The sequence below is a fragment of the Furipterus horrens genome, unplaced genomic scaffold (assembly GCF_987537825.1).
Source record: "Furipterus horrens unplaced genomic scaffold, mFurHor1.1.pri manual_scaffold_1, whole genome shotgun sequence".
Taxonomy (NCBI): Eukaryota; Metazoa; Chordata; class Mammalia; order Chiroptera; family Furipteridae; genus Furipterus; species Furipterus horrens.
Window position 1 is genome coordinate 107,643,099 of NW_028327171.1, and position 21,613 is coordinate 107,664,711.

The 21,613-nt window shown below is 42.5% G+C and overlaps 1 protein-coding gene across 1 annotated transcript in view; it reads right to left on the bottom strand.

The window, feature by feature from the left end:
* Positions 1 to 21,613, bottom strand: part of MYLK (myosin light chain kinase) — a 186,335-nt gene that overhangs the window by 160,397 nt on the left and 4,325 nt on the right. Inside the window, exon 2 of the mRNA XM_090277598.1 lies at positions 19,150 to 19,317. Within this exon, the coding sequence (XP_090133724.1) occupies positions 19,150 to 19,314 (165 nt within the window). The 5' untranslated portion in view covers positions 19,315 to 19,317. The remainder of the gene's footprint in view (positions 1 to 19,149; positions 19,318 to 21,613) is intronic.

Here is a 21,613-nt window from a genome sequence, read left to right on the forward strand (position 1 = left end):
GGCTATCTTAAGGATTTAGAAATAGCTATCAAAAGACTTAAAAAGATTCAGTAAGTCTAATGCTTGCCTTTAGAATTATCAAAGATAGCCATAATGACAGATGTTAGTTTAAGTTATTTAAAAGATCAAATATTAGAAATCCAAATATCCAATACATAGTCTATTTAAAATAATGATGGTAAAACAATAAGATAAAATACTATATAACTATTATAAATTATAATCTTGAGGCCTATAAGAAAATATTTAACTATTAAGTAAAAAAGCAATTTACAAACTATAGTTATTTAATATGTATAATACTATATTTAATAACCATATATACATTCTTCCTATTATAAAAGAAAAACATTCAAAGGAAATCTATAAAAAAGTAAAGAGCTGTTATCTCTGGGTGGTGGGATTATTTCCTTTGCTATACTTTTCTGTATTTCCAATTCTTTTACAATGAATATATTTTACTTTTTAAAAACTTTACTGAAGTTCAAATTATGTAAACTTGCTATAAGCACATTTTCACGAAAGGAAATTAAAAGGAGAACAGCTGTGACCAAAAGTCCCCTCAGAAAGGAAGACTGAGGGAATGAATGGCAGGCCGCAGTTGTCTGACAGAAATTTCGGCTGAAAGGGCATGACTTGTGATCATTTGGAACAAGACTAACTGTGCTTCTGTGGTAGCAGAGTTAGCACACGCTCCGTGGAAGACTCTTGCAGCAGGGGGCAGTAAGGCTTCTGAGTGGGTGCTTTAAACAGTGTCCTCAGTCCCTAGCTGGTGCCCAGCAGGGCTGCTGAGAGGACTTCAAAGGACAATGGAGTTCATCATCACTTGCCCAGCAGACAGCCCACACCCCTGCCAGAGAGCGTCGCATTGGTTAACTGATCCTGCAAGGACTGAAGTCAGTGGTTAACTCCAAGCCCTGAAAGAAACACTGACTGGCAGTTTTGACCAAATCCTCCCTCGGGTTTAACTGGTTTCAACCTTTGAGCTGGAGTCTGGAGCTGGGCAGAATCAGCGCTAGTCCCCCGCTGAGGCTGCCAGGGCCTTGGCAGAGCCTGGGGCCGGGCTCCGTCCACAGAGTGAGGCAGTTCTGGGGCATGGGAGTGCAGAGGGGCCGGGCGCCAGCCTCCTGCCCAGCTGTTTTCAATAAGACTCCACTTCTGAGGTTGCTGGCAGACCTCTGGAAAAATCTGAACTAACTTCACATAATGTTTTCCATCAAACCCACACTTAAGTAATATTCTCTTAACTCATGAGCTGCACAGGAAACCTTTTCCCTGTCACTTCTCAGCTCCTCTCCTAAGCAACCTCCAAGCAGGTCAGGCCGAGGTTTACAACGCTCTCGCGGGGTCAGTGGAAACCACAGCGCGGGCCTCCAGGGCACTTAACCGCTCCTCCCCCGCCCGCCACAGGAGGGTAGAGGGGTTGGACGTTTGGCCTCATTACATACACACCGCATTATGTACCTCATTTCATTTAAATCTTCCCAATAGTCTTAGAAGGTCAGCATTACTATGCTAATTTTACAGGGGGAAAAAAATAGTTCAAAGAAGTTAAGTAATTTGTACAAGGTCCCTGAATTCATGCTTTTTCCACTGTAGCCTTGTAGGAGTCAAATTAGGATCACGGGCAAGGAAGTTCCAGATATCAAAAAGCTATTCCAAGACTGCCTAGTCTTCTGGCAAAATATTCTGCCAGCGCCCCCAGGGAGTATTCTCAAGAATACAGTTAAGTACCACATCCTTATTTTGTAACTGAATAAATGAATGACTCCTATAGTGCCCTAGGATGGATCCCACCTTCTCCACAAGCTCTTCTGAATGCTTTTCGCCTATAACTTTGTCACACATTTTACAGTATTTAGTCTCTGACCATGGAGCATAGGGTCTCGTTCATGTTCATCAGTGTTTGTTCTCTCACTCACTCCACCGGGGCTTACAGAGCACCCTTCCTGGTCTTGTGCTAGAGATTTGTAGGATACAAAGGACTAATTGCCACTCAGGGAGCACCTACTCTTAGAGAGGAGATGGAGAAGAGAGATTTAATGTAGGTCTGATAAAATAAATATAAGCTAAGTGAAAGTGTGTGCATACGTTTTATCACCTTAATCAGGCTGCACCAGTGCTTAGTGAACAAAAACTGAGTGTTGGGTGTTCAGTGTTCCATGTGTCAGAGGAGCCAGCCCAGCCAGTATCTGTTGCACACCTCTGTGGAATTCAGTACAGCAGGCATGGCTCCTACCTCAGGAAGCAACCTCTCGATTGGATGAGATAGTGTCCACCCATCTAAGATCCAAAGTAGACAAATTGACAAATATACTCTGAATAAGGACATGACTGAAATGGAAAGATTGAAATGAATGAATATGTGGGCCAAGCCCTGATGTGCAAAGAAGAGAAGAGAAAATGAAAAAATTGTTGTTCAAGACCTGACGCTGTGTGACTGGAGGAGTCACCGAGATTGAAACTCAGCGTCTGACACCAGGACGAGGAAGCTGGCACCAGGGAGTTAAGCAGGAGAGCAGACACAGACAGGGTCTAGTGGAAGATTTCAGCTCATAGAGCAGATTGGTAGATATAAGGAAGAACCAGACTATATGCCAAGCCAAGGCAGGAAGGAGCTAGTGGAGGGGTCCTCTAAGATCCAAGATGGAAGTTTCCGTCTCACAGATCAGGGAGCAAATGGCCATGACAATTAGTCCTACATCTCATTCCTTACTGTGGCAGTGTGAGGAAAGCACTTGAGCTTAAAAAGGCCCTAAGTCTTTGTCTTAGAAATCCCTATAAGGCAAACTAATCAGTCCCAAGTAAATAATATTAAATATAGAACTGACACTTCACTTATAAAGATGTCCATCAGAATTCAATTTATAAAAGGAAATAACTACAAATGGAGGAATGATTCAGTAAATGGTAGCATATCAAACTTAATGCAATATTAACCATTGTAATTATGTTGACAGTGATTTGAAAAACTATATGCTGGGTGGGAAAAAAGCAAGATACAAAATAGTATGAACGATTTTAATTATGATTAAAAGTGACTAAGCACTTGTTATATTACATATGTAGCAATGACAATTCATTTAAACAATGCCATAATATAGGTAGTCTATCCATTTTATAGACAGGAAAGTGACTTAAAGAGTTACTAGGGAAATTACTCAAGATCACAGCTAGTAAAGAATGTGGCTGGATTCAAATCAAGTCAGACTCCCAGCCTGCCATCCTCCAGCAAGCCGCCATGCCCCTAGACATACCGCAATTATCCCTACAGTGCAACCCCCAGCTTAGCAAAGAAACACAAGACAGAACTACCAAACAAAAGTATAATAGTGACTATATAGCAAAGTAGAAGCATAGGTGGTTTTAATTTTCTTTCTACTTTTGCTTTTCTAAGCTTTCTTAAATAGCATATTGTATTTTTACTTTAAAATATTCTCAAAGTAAGATTTTTAGAGTGGTGTTATGGACAGATCAGTGATCCTGATCTTATTACTAATATAATGCCTACCATTTTATTAAGCACCTACTATGTACTAGCACACTTCTGCTATTGCATCAACCTTCCCTTCCCCCTAATAATGCCATAAAGTAGGAATTATCATTCCCAGCTCACCTATGCAGCTTGAGAACTAAGTAGTAGAAATTCAAACTCAGATCTCCCGGCTGCAAAACCAGCACTCTTGACTCTTCGCAACACCCCACTGCTCAGAGGTCTTGGTTCCCTGTCCTGACATTTTACGACCATTTGAGTTCCGACAAGCACATGTTTATAAGCACAGGGCTGGCACTGCTCCCTGAAGAAGTCAAGGTGAACTAGGTCCCCCAAAGGTATTCGTTCACCTTCTGCCATAGCTAGAGTCCTGTCTCTCTAACCCCCATCTCTAAAACGTTGGAAAGATCGTGCCTCTCACTCAGCTGGAGCACTGAGAGGTGCAGCAAGCGTGACTGAATGTGGAACAGAGAGCTCTATGGCCACAAGGGAGATGAGATAAAGAAGAACTGGCAGAGGCCTGAGTCAGTTTAGGAACAAGAAAGGGCAGATGACAGTGGTGATCTGAGTTCTGGGGAGGAGAGGATCATGAAGCAGAGAACAATGAAGGAGTAGGGGCCTCCACTTTTCTGTCCAAATATTGTCCATCTCTTTCTGCCTTTAACATCAGATAGCACAGGAAATGTGTCTATATATCCACAGGTGCGTTCCCTCTGAAGCACTCCTACTAGGCATATCCTTTGATTGCATCTCCTGAGCAAATAGGTTTACTTTTTAAGGACAAAATGGCTCTTGTACCTGATCATGATTTTCAGGAAGCTTACAGTCAAATATGTATCCCATGTCTAGCAACTACAAAAGACTGTACAGCACTCATTTCTGTGTGCTATTCTGATCCTGAGCCTTGTATTTCCTCCCATATTGCTCTTTCTGATCCCTCACCTTCACCCCAGTAGAGAACTCTAAGCATTAAAAAACTTAACCTATATGGGCAATGTCACACCTAAGGGGGTAAAAATTGGTATGAGAAGAGGGGCCAAAAAAACTCTGACTTGTTATGTATAAAGCACATATATAAATATGCATTTAGTACATAAACAGATAACGAGCATATCTCTGGGAACCACAGGTCAACAGGAGGCAGCCATGGGCTTGAGCTGTCCATCCATAAAGAGCACCTTCCCCTGACATGAGCTTGTCAGGCGCACCATCCCCAGGAGTAAAATTACACAAGACACAGAAGCCCGGCCCTCTCCTCCTCCACCGCCTCAGCCCTTCCCACCTGCAGGGAAACCCACAGCCATGACCTTGGTTTTCATCTCTCGAAACCAACAGTCTCCCTTCTGTGGCTTAAAGAATAACCTGTGTAGGAACAGTGTGTTCAAATGTAGGTTCCTTGGTATCTCAGTGGGTCTTGGGGGAGAGCCCACATGCTCCCCAGTGGATTCTCAGGGACCCCATTGTGAAAAATACACCACACAGTGTCTCCGTGAGTGACTCAGGCACCCTGAACTCCAAATAGTCATGCCCCGGCTGCTAAAATAAAAGGGTGAGGGTGAAGTAGGGATTGATTTTTTTTTTTATTGTTATAAAAAACCTTTGCCTCAGAGTCATTAATCAAGCACCACTTTTCATTATATGTGTGTGGGACTGACTGGCACGAGGTCATGATGTTCACCATTTCGACACCAGTGACTCCCCTCTTCTTTCTGGACTTAATCGCAGCAGGTCTCCCTGTCCTCTGGTCCAACAGAGTATGACATTCAATGGGGTGGTGTCCACCCCTGAGCGGCCTCAACTTCTTACTGCTTGCAGATGATGCAAGTCCCGCATGACAGGCTGTGGAAAGTATGTTCAGGTGCCTGGCTCCCCTCAGCCTAATGCGTTTTAAATCAGGATCCAGATTTGATTTCCTTGCCTTCCTGGCTCCAACTCTTCCAGTCTCATTTTTCACTCCCCTGTCAAGCTTCCCAGGGTTTGGGGCCAAGTGAGACAAGCCCTTCGCACTTTGCAGACAACCCTCCTTCCCAGGCCCTGTGCCCACCATCTAAGCTATAGCCTTTAACAGGCCCCCAGCTTGCTTCCATCGCCTTGGCCTGCCCTAAATCCTGCTGGGTTTTCAGAGAGGGATGGACCTACATTACTTAGAGGAGTTGCTAAGCAAATCACCAAATGAGAGAAAATGAATGGGTCTATTGCTCAACCTCTCCACCACTTAGCCAGCTCCATCAGGACACAGGTATCTATTCACCATAACTGTGGCCTAATCTACTTTCGTTTCTGAGTATTCTTGACCAGCAACAGGGGACAGAAACTGAACCTGAAGGAGCGATCAGGTCTGTCATGTGGCATCAGAACTCACATTCCACCTCCCCAGACATAATCGAAGCACTCAAGGCTGGTGTGTGTGGATGGTATGGGTTCCCATCCTCAGCTGTTTGAGAATGTGAATCCCTTGAATTCAGGGACACTCTGTTATCTTTTTGTCCCAGGTGTGCCTAACATCCTGCACATAACTAATGTTTGCTGAACTGAGTTAACTTGTAGACCATCCACCCCAGTCAGCCCTCCTCAGTGTCACAGCTTCATGTAGCACTGAGGTCAGCTGGTAGGCTCACTAATAAAACCACTAGATCTCTACTCCAAAATCTTGTTTAAATTTTATTTTTATGAAATCATGGAATTTTATAGCAATAAAAGGCATTAGTCATCTGGTGTGACCTCCTAATATATAGATATGGAAACTAAAGCCCAGGGGTCAGAGCGAGTCAGAGGCGAAGATCCAGGTATATGATGGCCAGCCCAGCTTTCCTTCTGGTGTCACACTATTGGTCCTAACAGCAGCCAGGTCCCCATAATGACCAGAAAGCTGTCAAGCAAAGACATTTGCAAAGGACGACATTTTAGCTTCACCAGGCTGACTAAAGTGTATTTAAATCCATCCTTGTCAGCTACAATCCAACCAAGCCTTACTGAAAATCTAACATGGGCAGGGCCCCATCCTAGATGCTATGGAGAAAATAAGAATGAGTAAGAAATTGTGTTCAAGGGACTCTCATTCTAGTGACAATTACATAAATAACCAGCACATAAAAGTAAAGATAATACAATATAAGAAAGCCCCAGTGAGTCTGAGGGAGGAGATGGCACTGGCAAGGAGAAGCAGGATGGGATCTCTGACAGAAGGGACATTTGCAAAAGCCTGGTGGTTTGGGGGTCCAGATTCTAGGTAAAAAGATGACAGAAGTCAGAGAGACAAAGCTCAGAACCTGCTCAAGACTGGTGGGGCCCAGGTTGCAAGGCAGTTGGGAAGAGCTCTAGTCCAAGGGACTGGCCCAAATGGTGAAGAACACTAAATGCCTGGACTCAAAACCACATGAGAAGAAGTGCTTAAAGAAGAACCTCGCAGCAGATGAAGGCTGGAAGGGCCTAAGGGAGCGCTCTGGGGAGCCGTGACAGGTTAGCTTGGCCCCATGGGTGGGATCGCACTTCTCAAATGAGGCCAGACATTCTTCAGCAGTGCTGCCCCCTAGTGGATGGGTATATTTAACTCAGGGAAGGTGATTAGGAGCCTTCAATCTAGTTGTCCCGGAGAGCACTGTGTTCTGGGAGTCACTGGGTCTCCATTCATATATTTCATTGCATTTCATTCTGACTATCTTTCCCCAAGTGCTTAGAAATGGGAGACAGGGTCATTACTACTTTCTATTCTCTAACAAATGTAGAAAGCTTCATACACTATAAAACGCTACACAAATGTAGGGTACGTTATTTAAAATAAATTGCGATCAGAACAAAATACAAAGAAAACTGCAACACCAAGATGCTGGAACCAAAAAATAATAATAACATGTTAAAGATGGGAACAACTGTCAAGATTATTTGGCCCAACTCCCAATCTGATTTATAGATTCCAGATACTAAAGTTCTCATAAATGACGACCCAGTGCTCCTTAGACACGTCTAGTTCTAAAAAGTAATAGTACCTGGCTCATGGTAAAGTGCTCAAGAAACATCAGTTGACTGAATCAAATCCAAAGGCTTGAAATCTACCTTAAGCAAAAGCAGAACATTACTTTTTTTAATGATGCAGGAGATTAAAATTTAGAAAATTCACAGATAGAACAATCTCTGTTTACTAGGCACCTACCCGAAGCTGGGGCTCGGGTGTTTTTTTTTCTTTTTGGGGTGTGTTTTTTAAAATTTGACATGTGAAATCGGGAACACACACTGCAATATATAAACCACTGAGTCTCAGATCACAAAGGACCCTTAACGGTCATCTAAATCATGATTTTTATAAGAAAGAATCTGAGACTCAGGGAGGTTTAGTGACTTATCACAAGTTTTAAGGCAACTTGATAGAAACTAGAATCCCAGTCCAGTGTTCTTTCCACACGTTATGTTAATCACCTAATTAAATTTTAAATTCTACAATGCAGAGTAGAACCCTCCTGGAATGTGGCAGTGAAAAAGAATACAAAGGGCTGGAAGAACTAGAAAAGGCTTCAGAGTGGAGGAGAAGTTTAATTTTCTATTACCAGAAATGATAATCCATTTGCTGAGAGATCATTGATGATGCAAATCATGTTTTAATTTTATTTGTTGTCTCAGTGTTCAGAGCACAGAGGAAACTCAACTCCTATTGGCCAACTTTTAAGAAAAGAGAGTCTAATTATTAACTTCATTTAAAGTTAGAAGGAAGTTGCATATTATAAGGAATGTGAACATCTTGGGTTCTGCAGAAATTGTATCTATATGAAAAAAATAAGCCAGACCTTAATCATATCTGCCATGCCTATGAGGAATGCCAAACCTGGCACTTTATACCTTCTCCCTCAGGTCACCAAGAGCTACTGTTAGAATAAGGAGAGCCTAATCTGATGTCTCCATCTCTCATTGCTCATTCTGCCATACAACTTCATTTTCATTTCAAGGCAGACAGCCAATTTGAAACATGTTAAAAAAAAAAAAAAAGGAGCCTAATGGAACTGCCTTTTGACCCAGTAATCCCACTTTTGAGAATATAGCTTAATAAATCTGAAACACTAATTTGAAAAAATATATGCACCCCTATGTTCATTGCAGTGTTATTAACAATAGCCAAGATCTGAAAACAGCTCAAATGCCCATCAATAGATGGGTGTAGAAAGAAAGCTATGGTACGTTTACTCAATGGAATACTACTCAGCCATAAAAAAGGAACTTTTACCTTTTGTGACAGCATGGATGGAACTGGAGAGCATTATGCTAAGTGAAATAAGCCAGTCAGAGAAAGAAAAATACCATATGATCTCACTTATATGTGGAATCTAATGAACAAAATAAACTGACCAACAAAATATAAACAGAGGCATGGACACAAGGAACAGACTGAGAGCTGTCAGAGGGGAGGACGGTTGGGGGACTAGATGAAAGGACAGGGGATAAGCAAAAAAGCATATATATATATATATATATATATATATATATATATATATGCACTTAGACACAGACAAGAGTGTGGTGGAAGCGAGAGGGAAAGGGGAGTGGGGGTGGGTAGGCGAAGGTGGGCAAAGGGAGGAAAGAGCAACAGAAAGAGACTTCGCTTGGGGTGGTGGGTGCATGATGCCATGTGCGAAGATTGATGTTTTATTGAGTTGAACACTTTGTGAACCAATATCAACCCAATCAATCAATCAATCAATCAATAAAAGGAGCCTAAGGACTTAGTAGAGAGACAGATCTATCTAGATAGTACCAGCCTTCTCTTCCCTGATAGGTGAACTATCATTGTGAAATTTAATAAATACAAACACTTAAAGAATTTACAACAGCAAAAAATTCTATTTACATGGTTCCAAATCCTCTTCTAATTTTAGGCAGAAAACATCGATGCTTTTGTGCGGCAGTGACCATACCATGCACAGTGGTCTTGCTTCTCTTTCCACTTCATATTATTCACACACACTTCTGTTTATGGATATAGCTCCCAAAATGACAAGTATGTGACTATGCAATATCTGCCATATTGATGTGTTTAATTAGCACAAACTAGTTTCTTTTTTATTATTTTACATAGTGCTCTGAACATCTTTGTACCAACTACTTTGTCTTTCTCATTTCAGACTTAAGTTATAGTGTCAAAGGCAGAATTCTTGGCAAAGCATATCAAGGGTTTCACTGTCCCTGTATCATTCTGCCAATCTGAGCCTCATGGAGGCTGAACCAACACTCGATGTTCCCAGCAACGGAAACCTTCGCCTGTTCCACACAGCCCCAACAGTGGGCTCTTCATGTCTTATTTTTGCTAGTTTTTCAGGTACTTTCAAGGTATTTTAATTTCCATATACAGTCATGTCTTGGCACTTGTTGCCTCAGGCCTCGTCAAACCTAATATTCATTGCATTTTGACGGGGGAAAAAGTTACAGCATTTGGGGCTTGCTCACCACTGGTCGGTGTTGGCACTTGTCACCAGTTCCAGAACGAATTAATGAATTAACAACGAGTACTGTAGTACCACTGTATTTAAGTGCTTGCAGTTTATGTAATGTATTTAATATAATGCTATATATTATTCCACACCCAGACTTTATCTACATTTCTTTCAATGTAAACTGTGTATTCATCTTTGGCCATTTATCAAACAGAATCTGGACACTGAACTTAGATATGCCAAGCCTTTTTACAGGCGTGCTTTTAAAAAATTACAGAAGTAATTTCTATCTGCTGTTAAAAATTCAAACAATAAGATTGTGTGTAAAGTGAATGGGGAAAGTTAAGAGTAAAATAAAAAAGCAAAAGGTTTCTCTCTCTCTTACTCTTCCCCCTTGCAATAGTATCACTTCCCATAAATAACCATTGAAATCATCTTTGCATTCTTATAATTAAAATCAGTAGTTCTAGATAATGTATTCTGTATCTATTTCTTGATTTAAGAATTTACAAAACACTTACTGGATTCCTACTCCGAATAACAAGGAATTTTGCTGACTTATACTGCCTCCCTCGCATCAGTCCTGTTATGATTTTTTTACCTTCTATTGGACATTAATGGCAAGAACACAAACTCATGCCTACAGTGTCTGGGCATGATACACAAGATACAAAGCAGACAGGGACAGGAAATATCATGGTGCCCTTCCTACCCATTTTTTGCTCTTCCACTATTAATATGGACATGGCTAGGGAAAAAGCAGTCACAACTGGCAATAGATGCTTGTCCATGTGTGAGGTGATGACTAAGAATTGGGGGGACTATAGCAACCTGGCAGAGACATGCTTAGATGCAGGGGTAGTACCCACTGACCAACTGTTGCCATGTGGAAACATTGCAAGATCTTATTTTCTGGGGAAAAAAAGCTATTTAGAAATGAATTGCATGTGTAAGCTTTTCATTTATAGGTCTTAACTCAAATTTTTTGAGAACATCACTGGCCAAACACAAAAGGTCTGTGTGCCAAATATGGCCAATGAGCTAACCATTTTTTCTCTCTGTCATTATGGTTTTAAGTCATATACTCAAAGCTGTTATTTGATCCATCTGTTTTAGATGGTATCTCTTCTCTTCCCACTGTGTAAGATGAAGACATTAGTGTCTTTATAGTTTTCTCTTCCTTTTTTCCCCACCTCTGCCTTACCATTTACCATTCCTTTACTTCTGGCTTGCCAAAGCTTACAGAGTTTACTTTTTGTTCTGTAACTATAATGAACACTTCTGAGGTTTGTCTGTGTGTCGGTTTAAAAAATATACATTTTCTTGATAGCCATATTTTATTGTAAAAGTATTTTCTTCAAATATCTGGTGGCCATGGGTTAATCATTCACAATCTATGACTAAAGACCTAGTTTCCAAATGTAGGTAGCAGGTGTGGGTTTTCCATCCCAGTGTGTAGTCCTGTCTCCCTGCTCCGTGTACCAAGTGGGACGCTGCAGGGGACAGGCTTCACTCAGGGTGCCTGGGTAGAGAGCCACTGGACAGACAGCACACCCAACACGTTCCACCCAGCACCAAAGTAAAAAGACTTTCTTCTGAGATTCTGATTAATTCCACACTAAGAGCTTCTGTTTTTTTTTCCCTATAGATATTAAGTAAACATCCTTTAATGACTGATTTCTGCACTATAGCCCACTCCTGGTCTCCAAATCCTCTCATCTAAACATGTGACTGTCACTTCTGATGGAGCCTCACCCCTTGTATGTTATGGCAGGCCATGCTGATATAGCCTTCCATGCGATCCCAGGAAAATCTCTCGTCCACTAATATTCCCTTTCCTGTTCTCAGTGCAGCTCCAAATTTGGTCTCTTTATAACCTTTTATGATCACTTCAATAGCGTATTTGCAGGGAAGAGGAGTTAATAAGTCCGTTCAGTCCAGCATTTTGAATCAGAAGAAACCACCAACTGCTGACAATTGTAGTTTCATCAATACTTGCCCTGTCATCTCCCATTCCACTGCTTTGCTCTGAACACTTCAGGAACTCTGTGACACACAGGCCACCTGCCACCAGTCTCCTTGGCATGAGGATTTCTGGAACAGACAGCTATGCAAAGTTTGGGAGCACATTCAAACTAGCTCAAGGTTGCCACTCTTCAACAAAATGGAAGATAAAGACTCTTTTATCAAGTGATTACATTTTTCTTTGAATGAATCTTAAGCCTAACAAGTAAATTCTCAAGAATTTCATGTCTTATTTATATTGAAAATGGGACAATTTTTAACATACCTTCTAGCTGTGGTTCTCTGGTGTATGGAAACTGAATTAAATATAACGGTGGTTTTGATCAGCCGCGGCTAATAGCAGTTGCTGTGATGATAGAAATGTTCAATAACCTGTGCTTCCCAACAGAGTAGTTGTTTGCCACATGTGGCTTTTGAGCACTTAAAACATGGCTAGCGTGGCTTAGGAACTAAATTCTTAATTTTAATTAGTTTTAACCTAAATATAAATAGCCTCATTTTCATTGAGGAAACAAAAGACAATAAACAATAACAGATAAAATTGTAAATTGACAAAAAGTAAAAATGAGTCATATAGGTAAGTATTACAGAAATTTAGAAGAGGGCTCAATTGAAGGTTAGAAAGCTCAGGATTAGATCTATGAGGTAGATCTATGTGCTGATGTAAAAGAGAAATGCCAAAAGATGGTGAGTAAGTAAAAAGAGCAAGTTGCAGATAAGCATGTTTGTGTGGCCTACTTTTATATATTTTCATACATGTATGCACATATATTTATATTTATAGAGCATATGTAGATATATGTTTATTTTTTGCATAGAATGTTTCTAGAAGTACATCCAAATTGTTGACGGTGGCTACCTGTGGAGAATAGAAAGGTCAAGGCAATAAGTTTTTCTACATTGTTTAAAATTTTGTTTTAAAAATAGCTTAACATTTAAATCACTTTTTCTTTATAACAAAATTATAGGCAAAGAGATTATTAACAAATAATTTGTTTTAAAAAGGCCAAAGTAGTCAGCTCTTTCCTGTGTTATTACTCATGAATGATCTTACGTGATTATTGGGAATATTCCACATCCTATTACCATGACTCTTTGGTCCTCTAATAAAATGCTTTAAAAAGAAAACATACTTAAGGAAATAGCCTGAAGGAGTTAGAATTTAAATGGGACGTTGAGGCTGGATAGAATGGAAGGGCATTCTAGCCAGAGGAAAGCAGGGAACAGGGATGTAGGCATGTTCCCCAACAGTGAGGGTAGAGAGTGGGATGGGGCAAGGGGAGAAGCCCCTGTAAGAAGCCTGGGACCATGTCCCTGTGAATTTGACAAGCAAGAGGTCTAGAGTCTTAGACCCTACCAGCTTGGTTGTTGGGGGGAACCAAACATCTATTAAATGCCCACCATGTGGCAGCCATTGTGATAAATAGAGATAGTCATACATTCAAGGAACCAGATGAGATGTGTGAAAGGGATGGCATCATATAATATGGAAAATCATAAAATTTTGACCCAAAAGTACTGCCTCTATCACTTACTGATGTACCCTTGGCAAGTTTTATAATTATTCTGAGCCCCCAGGTTCTTCCTCTATAAAAATGGGGATAAAGCCACCTTACATGAGGATAAAATGACTAAGGTCATATGCTTACCCCACTAGGGAATCGACAAATGCTAGTCCCTTCCTATCATACTCTGCTCTCATTCCTAATCCCAAATCGATAGACAGGGGAGCTAAACTATTTTTCTTGTTTACCCTTTCTCCACAACAGTGACACTAGGACAAAGTTCCCGTACTGTGTGTGAGTGGGTTGGGTGAGCAGGAAGGATATTACTATTGGCTACAGTGGAAACTGAGGAACAACTCAGGCTTATATGGGTCAGGTCTTGCTGTGTTCCCTTCCTCTATCCTCCGTGACTTAAACATAAACATGCCTTGATGAGGCCAGGCCAGCCCTTGATTGTGAGGCCCACGTCAGTAACGACTGAAAACCCCAGACTGGACAGAAACCTCATTTGGGCTGCACTTCTCAGAAGACACAAAAGTATCAGTTCATTTGATTCACAGCACAGCCAGGGCCTATCACCATGTTTGCTTTTTCTGATAAGAATGAATTCCAGGGCAGAGGGAAGAAATCCCAGTCATTTCAGTATTTTTGCCAATATCTCGCTCTTCTCATACTTGACTGTGGTGGGGGAAGCAGCCCATGAATACGTGAGCCACCTGTATGGGCAACAGAACAGCTGGAGGAGTTCCATTCAGCCCTGGCATTTGCAGGGCCCTGGCTATCTATACAGGGAGACCCCAAGTCTTGGGGCTGAGCAGTGCTCACTAGGCCATGGGGCAGTGTAGCATACTACTCTTCCCATCCTAGTTGCATCCTGCACTGTGGGGGTCCTCCTATGCATGTGGAGGGACAACAGAGCCCCACATCCAAGTGTCATCCACCTTCTCATCCCCTCAAGCAAACGGGTACCCCATTCAGGCCTAGCAATATCTTCTCGTGGGAAGAGGCCCACGCAGGCCTTGGAAATGGGCTTGGAGCCATTTGGTAAAGAATTCTGGGGTCCTGGGTATCAAGAACATGGGAGATGGTACAGCTTCAGTAGGCACATTTCCCTTGGCTAGACATGTCCTCTGTTTTGAGGCAATGGTATAGCCAGACAAAAGAATAGGGGTTTCTAGAACATGGGCTCAGGTTACCTAGGTCTCAGGGTGGTACTGAGATATAGCGCCAAAGTTTTATGAGTTCCAGAACATTTAATCTCCTCAAGTTCAGGTTGGCAGAGTCAAAAAAAGGAGCGTGGTTTTGGCCCATTCAGTAGACCCTGATCAAATAGTAGTTGTTCTATTGTAACATTAACTTACTAGTTGACCCCACGTGGTTGAATTCCACTCAGAAAACCTAGACCCTGCTGGTTCAAGCCAGATGGCCACAGCCAAGGAGGAACAAATTCTTCTAGAATGCTTTAACTGCAGGGCCACATTCAACCAGAATAAGGCATCCCCTCACTGCGGATAGACTTGGTAAGGGTCTGAAAGAGGTGTTTAGTTCTTCTCTGTGCTATGTCTTCTTCCCTATTTATCCCCATCATCTAAAGAGACAGTATCTCCACATGCATCTTATTATTAGGTGTCTATCAGTTAGGAATACTTTTTGTAAAAATTTCTTGTGTGAATAACCACAGCCAAAGATCCTATCTGAGAAAGTCTTTAAACCTTAGGATTTTTGTCTCTTAGCTGCTGGTCTTTATGCCCATCTACTGCGGTGCCCTCATCCACACCCACCCCAACCAACCCTCAGTATCCTAGCTTGTTGCCTTGTGGTTTTAATACGGCTGCCTGAGCCCCAGATATCACATCTGCATTCAAGGCAGGAAGCTGGGAGGGCTGGAATATGAGAACGGTAGTGATGACTTTTTCTTAAAAAAAGAAATCAGAAAAGCAAGAACTTTCCTAGAAACTCCCTAAGCAGACTTCAGCAGAATGTGTCCTTAGCTGCAAAGGAAGCCTCTTCAGTGGCCTCTGAAGTGGAGAAGGGCAAGGGCAAAGGGAATTGGTAGTGGGTTATGTGTTGGCTCTCCAAGGTGTCTGCCACAAATAGAAAAGCCCGAGGAGATGTGAGGGGCTGAGACCCACTGAGTTGAACATCTCATAGTTTGGGGCTTCTCAAAAAAAGACTTGAATCACAAGGGGCACCTGTGGCCCCACTTTAACGTCACCCAAGTCTTCTTGCTAGAAAAAAGAGGCTTTATTGGAGAAAAGTGTTAATTCCTTGGCCTAAAAAAGAAATGGGGGCAGGGCAGGCAATAATTTTTACCTGTTTCGGGAATAAAAAGAGAAAGCGCAGCTTGAACCAACTTCTGATAACCAGCTTCAGGAGGTGGTAGGAAACAAACCTTTATAACGTCCTCACATCTGTGGTGTCCACTGTATTTTCCACCGTGTTGGGAGGATCCCTGTGCCCCCGTCAGAAGAAGCTGGGCCATCCTACTATCCTTCAACCCAAGCTTTATGGCTCAAGCTGTTGGTGGCTACTTTAAGAAGGGCAGGGGCCGGGGGAGAGGACAGTAGACAGAGCTCCTGAGGACTCCTGACAGCTACAGTGGGTGCCCATCTGGGCCTAAGAAGCAGCTTGACAGCTTAATTTTAAAAAGTTGCCCAGTTGTCAGAGATTCTAGAAAAGAAGAGCGGAGGTCCTGAGGTCACTGTGAAACTGACCCAGGTCTGGTCTGTTACAGAACGAGCATCTAGGACAGGACCTGGAGGAGGAGTCAGCTGAAGGCAGGCCAAGTGGCTGCAGCAATAAAGCCAGAGAACCACTGACCATGCTCAGTGGGCGACCCCTTTTGGATCCCAGTCTTCTATAACTAGCAGTTCCTGCTCAAAGCCCATGTCACCTCTGGTTAACACTACTTTATCCTTCCCTTCTCAGAGGGCTCCAGGTCAGGAACACCCCTGATCAACTTCATCTCTGGTATTAAAACAACCAGCTTCCTCATTCCAGAATCATTTGAGGTAGTCTTTTCTTGATGCAAAATGTCCCTTTGTGTCCTTTGCTACAGTGATAACACACACTTGCAGCGTGCTAGTTTACAGAGTACTTTCTATGACAGCCATTCTCTCTGCAAGTTTGAAAATGAAGCCAGACACTCCACCCAACATCTCCCTGGAATCAGCTTCCTCCTATGTCCACTGTTTGCCAGCATGCTGCCATGGGACTGTTCTGGGCTCATTCCAGGCAGGTGGTAAGTGTTAAAGTAGCTTTGCAGGCTGACTTTCTAGGAGCACATTCATTTTGACATACAGTCCACATGTAATATACAACATCGACTATTTCATCAATATAAATAAAATCTTCACCTAGAAAACACTGTACATTAAGAAGACCACAGTCCAAGTTGTGAGTGCATTAATGCCACTATATTGTTTTCTTTAAGAATTTTTACCTCAGACAAAAAACACTGTTACTACACATTTTAAATTTATGAAGTGCTTTTACCATTTTCTTCTTCAACTCATTTTCTTTTTACATCCTTGTAGGCTAGAAATACAGAAACAACTAGTTGTTTATTCTGATAAGGAAACCTAGGTCTTTAGAAGGTGTGACCTGCCAACTAGACAATGACCAGTGACAAATAACTCCAGTGTGCTGACTCCGGGGCTGGGGTTCATTCTTCGAAGGTTCCAAATCAAATCACTCAAAGGCATGGTGGCTTGGTGACCTCAAAAGTCACAAGGGAAACAAGGGCATCGTCATTTTAAAAGGGAGCAAAATCATCTCCTCCTCTTCAATTTTGTCTGAATTTGAGGAAGGAGGTCATCTCATAGAGACAGAAGGCTGGAGGGTGGGTATCAGGATGAGACCAGTTTGCTAAGCCATTTCTTGAAAGTTCACTTTTGATATTTTTATTTTCAAGTGTAAGTTCAGTGTGTTATAATGTATCCACAGAGTTGTGCAACCACTGTCACTATATAATTTCAGAACATTTTCATCATTCCAAAAAGAAACCCTATACCCATGAGCAATCCCTCTCCACTCCTCCTCCCCAGCCCCTGGCGACTACTAATCTACCTTCTGTTTCCACAGTCTTGCCTATTCTGGACATTTCATATACATGGAATCATTTAAGATGTGGCCTTTGTGCCCGGCTTCTTTCACGTAGCATGATGTTTACTGCGTTCATCCATGCTGAAGCATGCATCAGCACTCTCTTCCTTTTTATGGTTGTCTAAGCCATTTCTAACCCCCCAGGGATTCTTCCTGTTGCTTCTTTCCTGCCAGCTGTGGGGATGTGGGCGGATCACAATCAGGACAACAGAAAATAGCCCTCATCCTGGTCGTGCCCAGAGAGAAGAAACAGACCCATCAGCAGCATCCCCAACATTCTCCACCATCTTCTTCAGGTAACAGATATGATAAGGGCTCTTATGTCACATCCACCTCCAAAGAGCCTTCACCAGACAGGCCTGTGCAGAGCACACAGTGCAGTGCAGCCCCAGGCCATCTGCAGAGCAGCAGCCCCGGCACACTCTCCAGAGGGCCAGCCAGCCAAGCCTGGCACCTGAACAAAGGGCAGGCCCAGTGTCATCCAGGAAGAGCGATGTGGTCAGTCCCTTCCTTCTGCAAGCTTTCAGGGGCTTGCTCCTGAATTGTACTATTGACCCTTGAACAATATGAGGCTTAGGGGCACTGACCCCCAAACAGTTGAAAATCCACATATAACTTAATTAGGCTCTTTGCTTTCGTAGATTCCCAACTGCAGATCAAAAATGCTGGTTTTGATCTGTGGTTGGTTAAATCCATGGATACGAAACCCAGGGATACAGAGGGCTGCCTATATATTTATTGAAAAAAATCCATGTGTAAGTGGACCTGTACAGTTCAAACCTGGGTTGTTCAAGGGTCAACTGTAGGATACATCGTGCAACCTACGAATTTCCCATTACTTCAGTTGTCATTTGCTCAGAGTACGCTAGCTTCTAAAGCATTTCCTGGGGTATATACCCCATGTTTAATCCCAGGCCAACTATTACCTGCAATACCCCTGACTTCCACATGCATCTCCATGTCAAGTTGACAATTTGACTTCCTATTAGTCTGAGCCAGCAGCTTACTGAAAGTCTCTTCAATTGGGCATAACACAAGGTATTCTGATAGCTAGTCTTCAATGTTCCTATCTTCTTCTCCCTTCTAGTACAAGTTGGACAAGGAATTATCATGCCCATTTGCAGAAAAAGAAATGGAGACCCAGTAAGGGAAAGAGAACGATGCTCATTAGCAAAAGATACCAGTACTGATAAGGCGTCCTATCTCCCACCCAACTGCACCGGGTATACCAAGTGGATACACAAAAGGGTTAATTAATTAAGTACTCTTTCCGGGGAAGAAGTGAAAGAAAAATTATAGTCAGTTTTCAATTGTCCATATTCCAAGGCACCTACTTAAACCCATGCTGTACAATCAGGCAGTGCACACCCAGACACAACCTACGTTAACAGCAAAACATTTCAGTGCCTCTCCCTATCCCCTACCCCAAGTTCCTCAACACAGACCGAAGTCAACCACAAACAAAATAAATAGGGCAAATTGGTATATATTCACTTTATAGATGTCCAAAACAAACCAGGTCCTCCAACAGATCCATCCCAATGAGAAAAGGGAGTGACGACCTCCTCCCATTTCCGCCAGGCCTCCCACCAGCCACACTTCTTACCCTCCCTTCAAACTTGGCGGTGGCTCCTTCTTTGATGCAGAGGTTCCGAGGGGGTGAAATGAAAGCAGGAGCCTCGGTCAGGGGCATGGAGCCGACTCTCGAGTGATCCACAACGAGGGAGCTTTTAGAAACGTGTGCCGAGTCGGCCAGCTTCACATCCCCCATAGTCTGAAAACAGGAAGGAAGGCCAGGTCAATGAGACAAAGTACAGCCCGGTTTCCCCCTCAGGCAGCGCCAGGCCCAGTGTACTTGTTGGGCCCCACGTGTGAGTGACAAAGAGAGGGTGTCTCATTAGGTCAGGGTCCACCTGGAGCTCCTCTGGAAACAAGAGGCTCTATGTCTTCCACATGGAAGGCTCAAGGTGGGGCTCAGCTGGTTGCGGATGCCAGCTCCCAGGGCCACGCCCAGCATCTGCAAAACCCCATGGGGAACTTCTAGGAAAGGTGCAGCTGCAGTAAGAACAGGGAAACCAAATGGTCCTCTGAGTTTTTGCAATAGGTGTCTAAAATCAGTATGTATTTGTCACTGACCCTTCAGAATCAACATCTACATTACGCACTTGTGGTAGAATGTAAAAGCTGTTTTTGCCTGAACTATGAGAACTCAGGCTAAAGAAAAATGGGATCCATACTCTGAGAAAGAAAGTAGTTTGGGATTAATATGACAAAGATCCTGGATGAGGTGAGTGTGTGCGGTTGAATGAAGGGAAGGAGGTAAGACTAGGGAGGACATGCAACTTCGAGGGACTAGATTGTGAAAAAGCCTTAAAGGTCACAGAACATCAGAAAATAGAGTGTTTCAAGATTGTCTAGATGAACTCTTTCATTTGTAACTGAGGCCCAGAAAGGTAAAAGTCACTTGCACAAAGAGACAAAGCAAAATGATGGAATCATAGGCCAGAATACCTTGGGTTCCTGACTCCTAGTCCAGGGCCAAGTTGGGATAACAAGATGTTTACTGATAGGAACCAGCAAAGTGAGCTGGAAGAAAGAAACTTAGGATTGATTCCAGAAGTGGATTAGTAACAGGTATAAATCTGAGTTCTTGGTTGCAAACTGCAGAAACTGACTCTGGCTCTCATACACAGAGAAGGGATCCATCAGAAAGGTGGAGTTTGGGAAAAGATCCCTAAATTCGTAAGAAAGGCTGGAGAATCAGTCTAGGAAAACAGGCAGCAATGACAGAAGCTGAGTGATGAGATCCCAGCCGAGGTCATGGGACATCCGCAACCACCACCCAGAATGCATTCTAAGTATCCCTGCTCCAGGGTTCAAGTCTGGATGGAAGCATCATCAGGCTGGGATGACTTCAGGTTGGGGACCATGTCTTATTCTCTACAGAATCCATGGCTCCTGGCCTATTGCAGGCATATGACAAACATCTGCTAAACTGAAAAGGAACAATATTCATAGTTCTTATTTTCTGTTCACTTTCTTGGGATCTTTAGTCACACATTTAAATCCCATGCTCTGAGCTGGGTGAGCATATAATTAGTTTGTTTAAATTTAATAACATCTAACAAAAATAAAATGGAGATAATATGTTGAAGTTAAAGTTAAAATAACAAGTTCTGGTTGGGTAGCTCAGTTGTCTGGAGCATTGTCCCAATGTGCCAAGGTTGCAGGTTCAATCTCCAGTTAGGGCAGGTACAAGAATCAATCAATGAATACATAAATAAGTGGAACAACAAACTGATCTCTCTCTCTCTCTCTCTCTCTCTCTCTCTCTCTCTCTCTCTCTTCCTCCTTTTCTCCTTCTCTCTAAAAATCAATAAATAAAAATTTTTTAAAAGTTAAAGTAACAGCAACCTAGATTTGATTATTAACAGGGCACATCTCTGTTTGACAAATCCAGCTTTCTCTTTCACTAATCAGATATTAGCTTTGCAAACAAAATCCCTTCCAAATGATAAGACTCACAGGTTCACTGCAGTAGGTAATAACAAAAGCAAGCCTTATGTAGCACTTCCTGTACACCAGGAACTGTTCGAAGCACTTTATAAATAATAGCTCATTTGCTCCTCACAACCACATTATGAGACAGATAATCCCACCATCTTCATTTTATGGATTAGAAACAAAGGCGCAGAGAGGTTACGAAATTTGCCCAAGGTCAAATTAATAGGGTGCAGAACTGGCACCAGAGGCCTGTGCTTAACCACTGGGACCTCTCGCCTCTTGTAAGCAGTAATAGTTGGCTGGTGGGAAGGGGGCATGAGGTTGGGGTAGCAAGAGAGAAAGTTTAAAGCTGCTATCGCATACCTAAAAATCAAAATTTTCTGTATGTCAAAACATACTATCGACAACATTAAAAATTGAGTGATAATCTGGGATAAAATGTTTACAACAGAAACAAAGGACTAGGGCGCTACACACAAGAAAACAGCCTGACAGGTCAATGAAACGCGGCTACGCCTGGGCCGACTCACAGAAGATACACAGACGACCACTGCCAATGGACACTG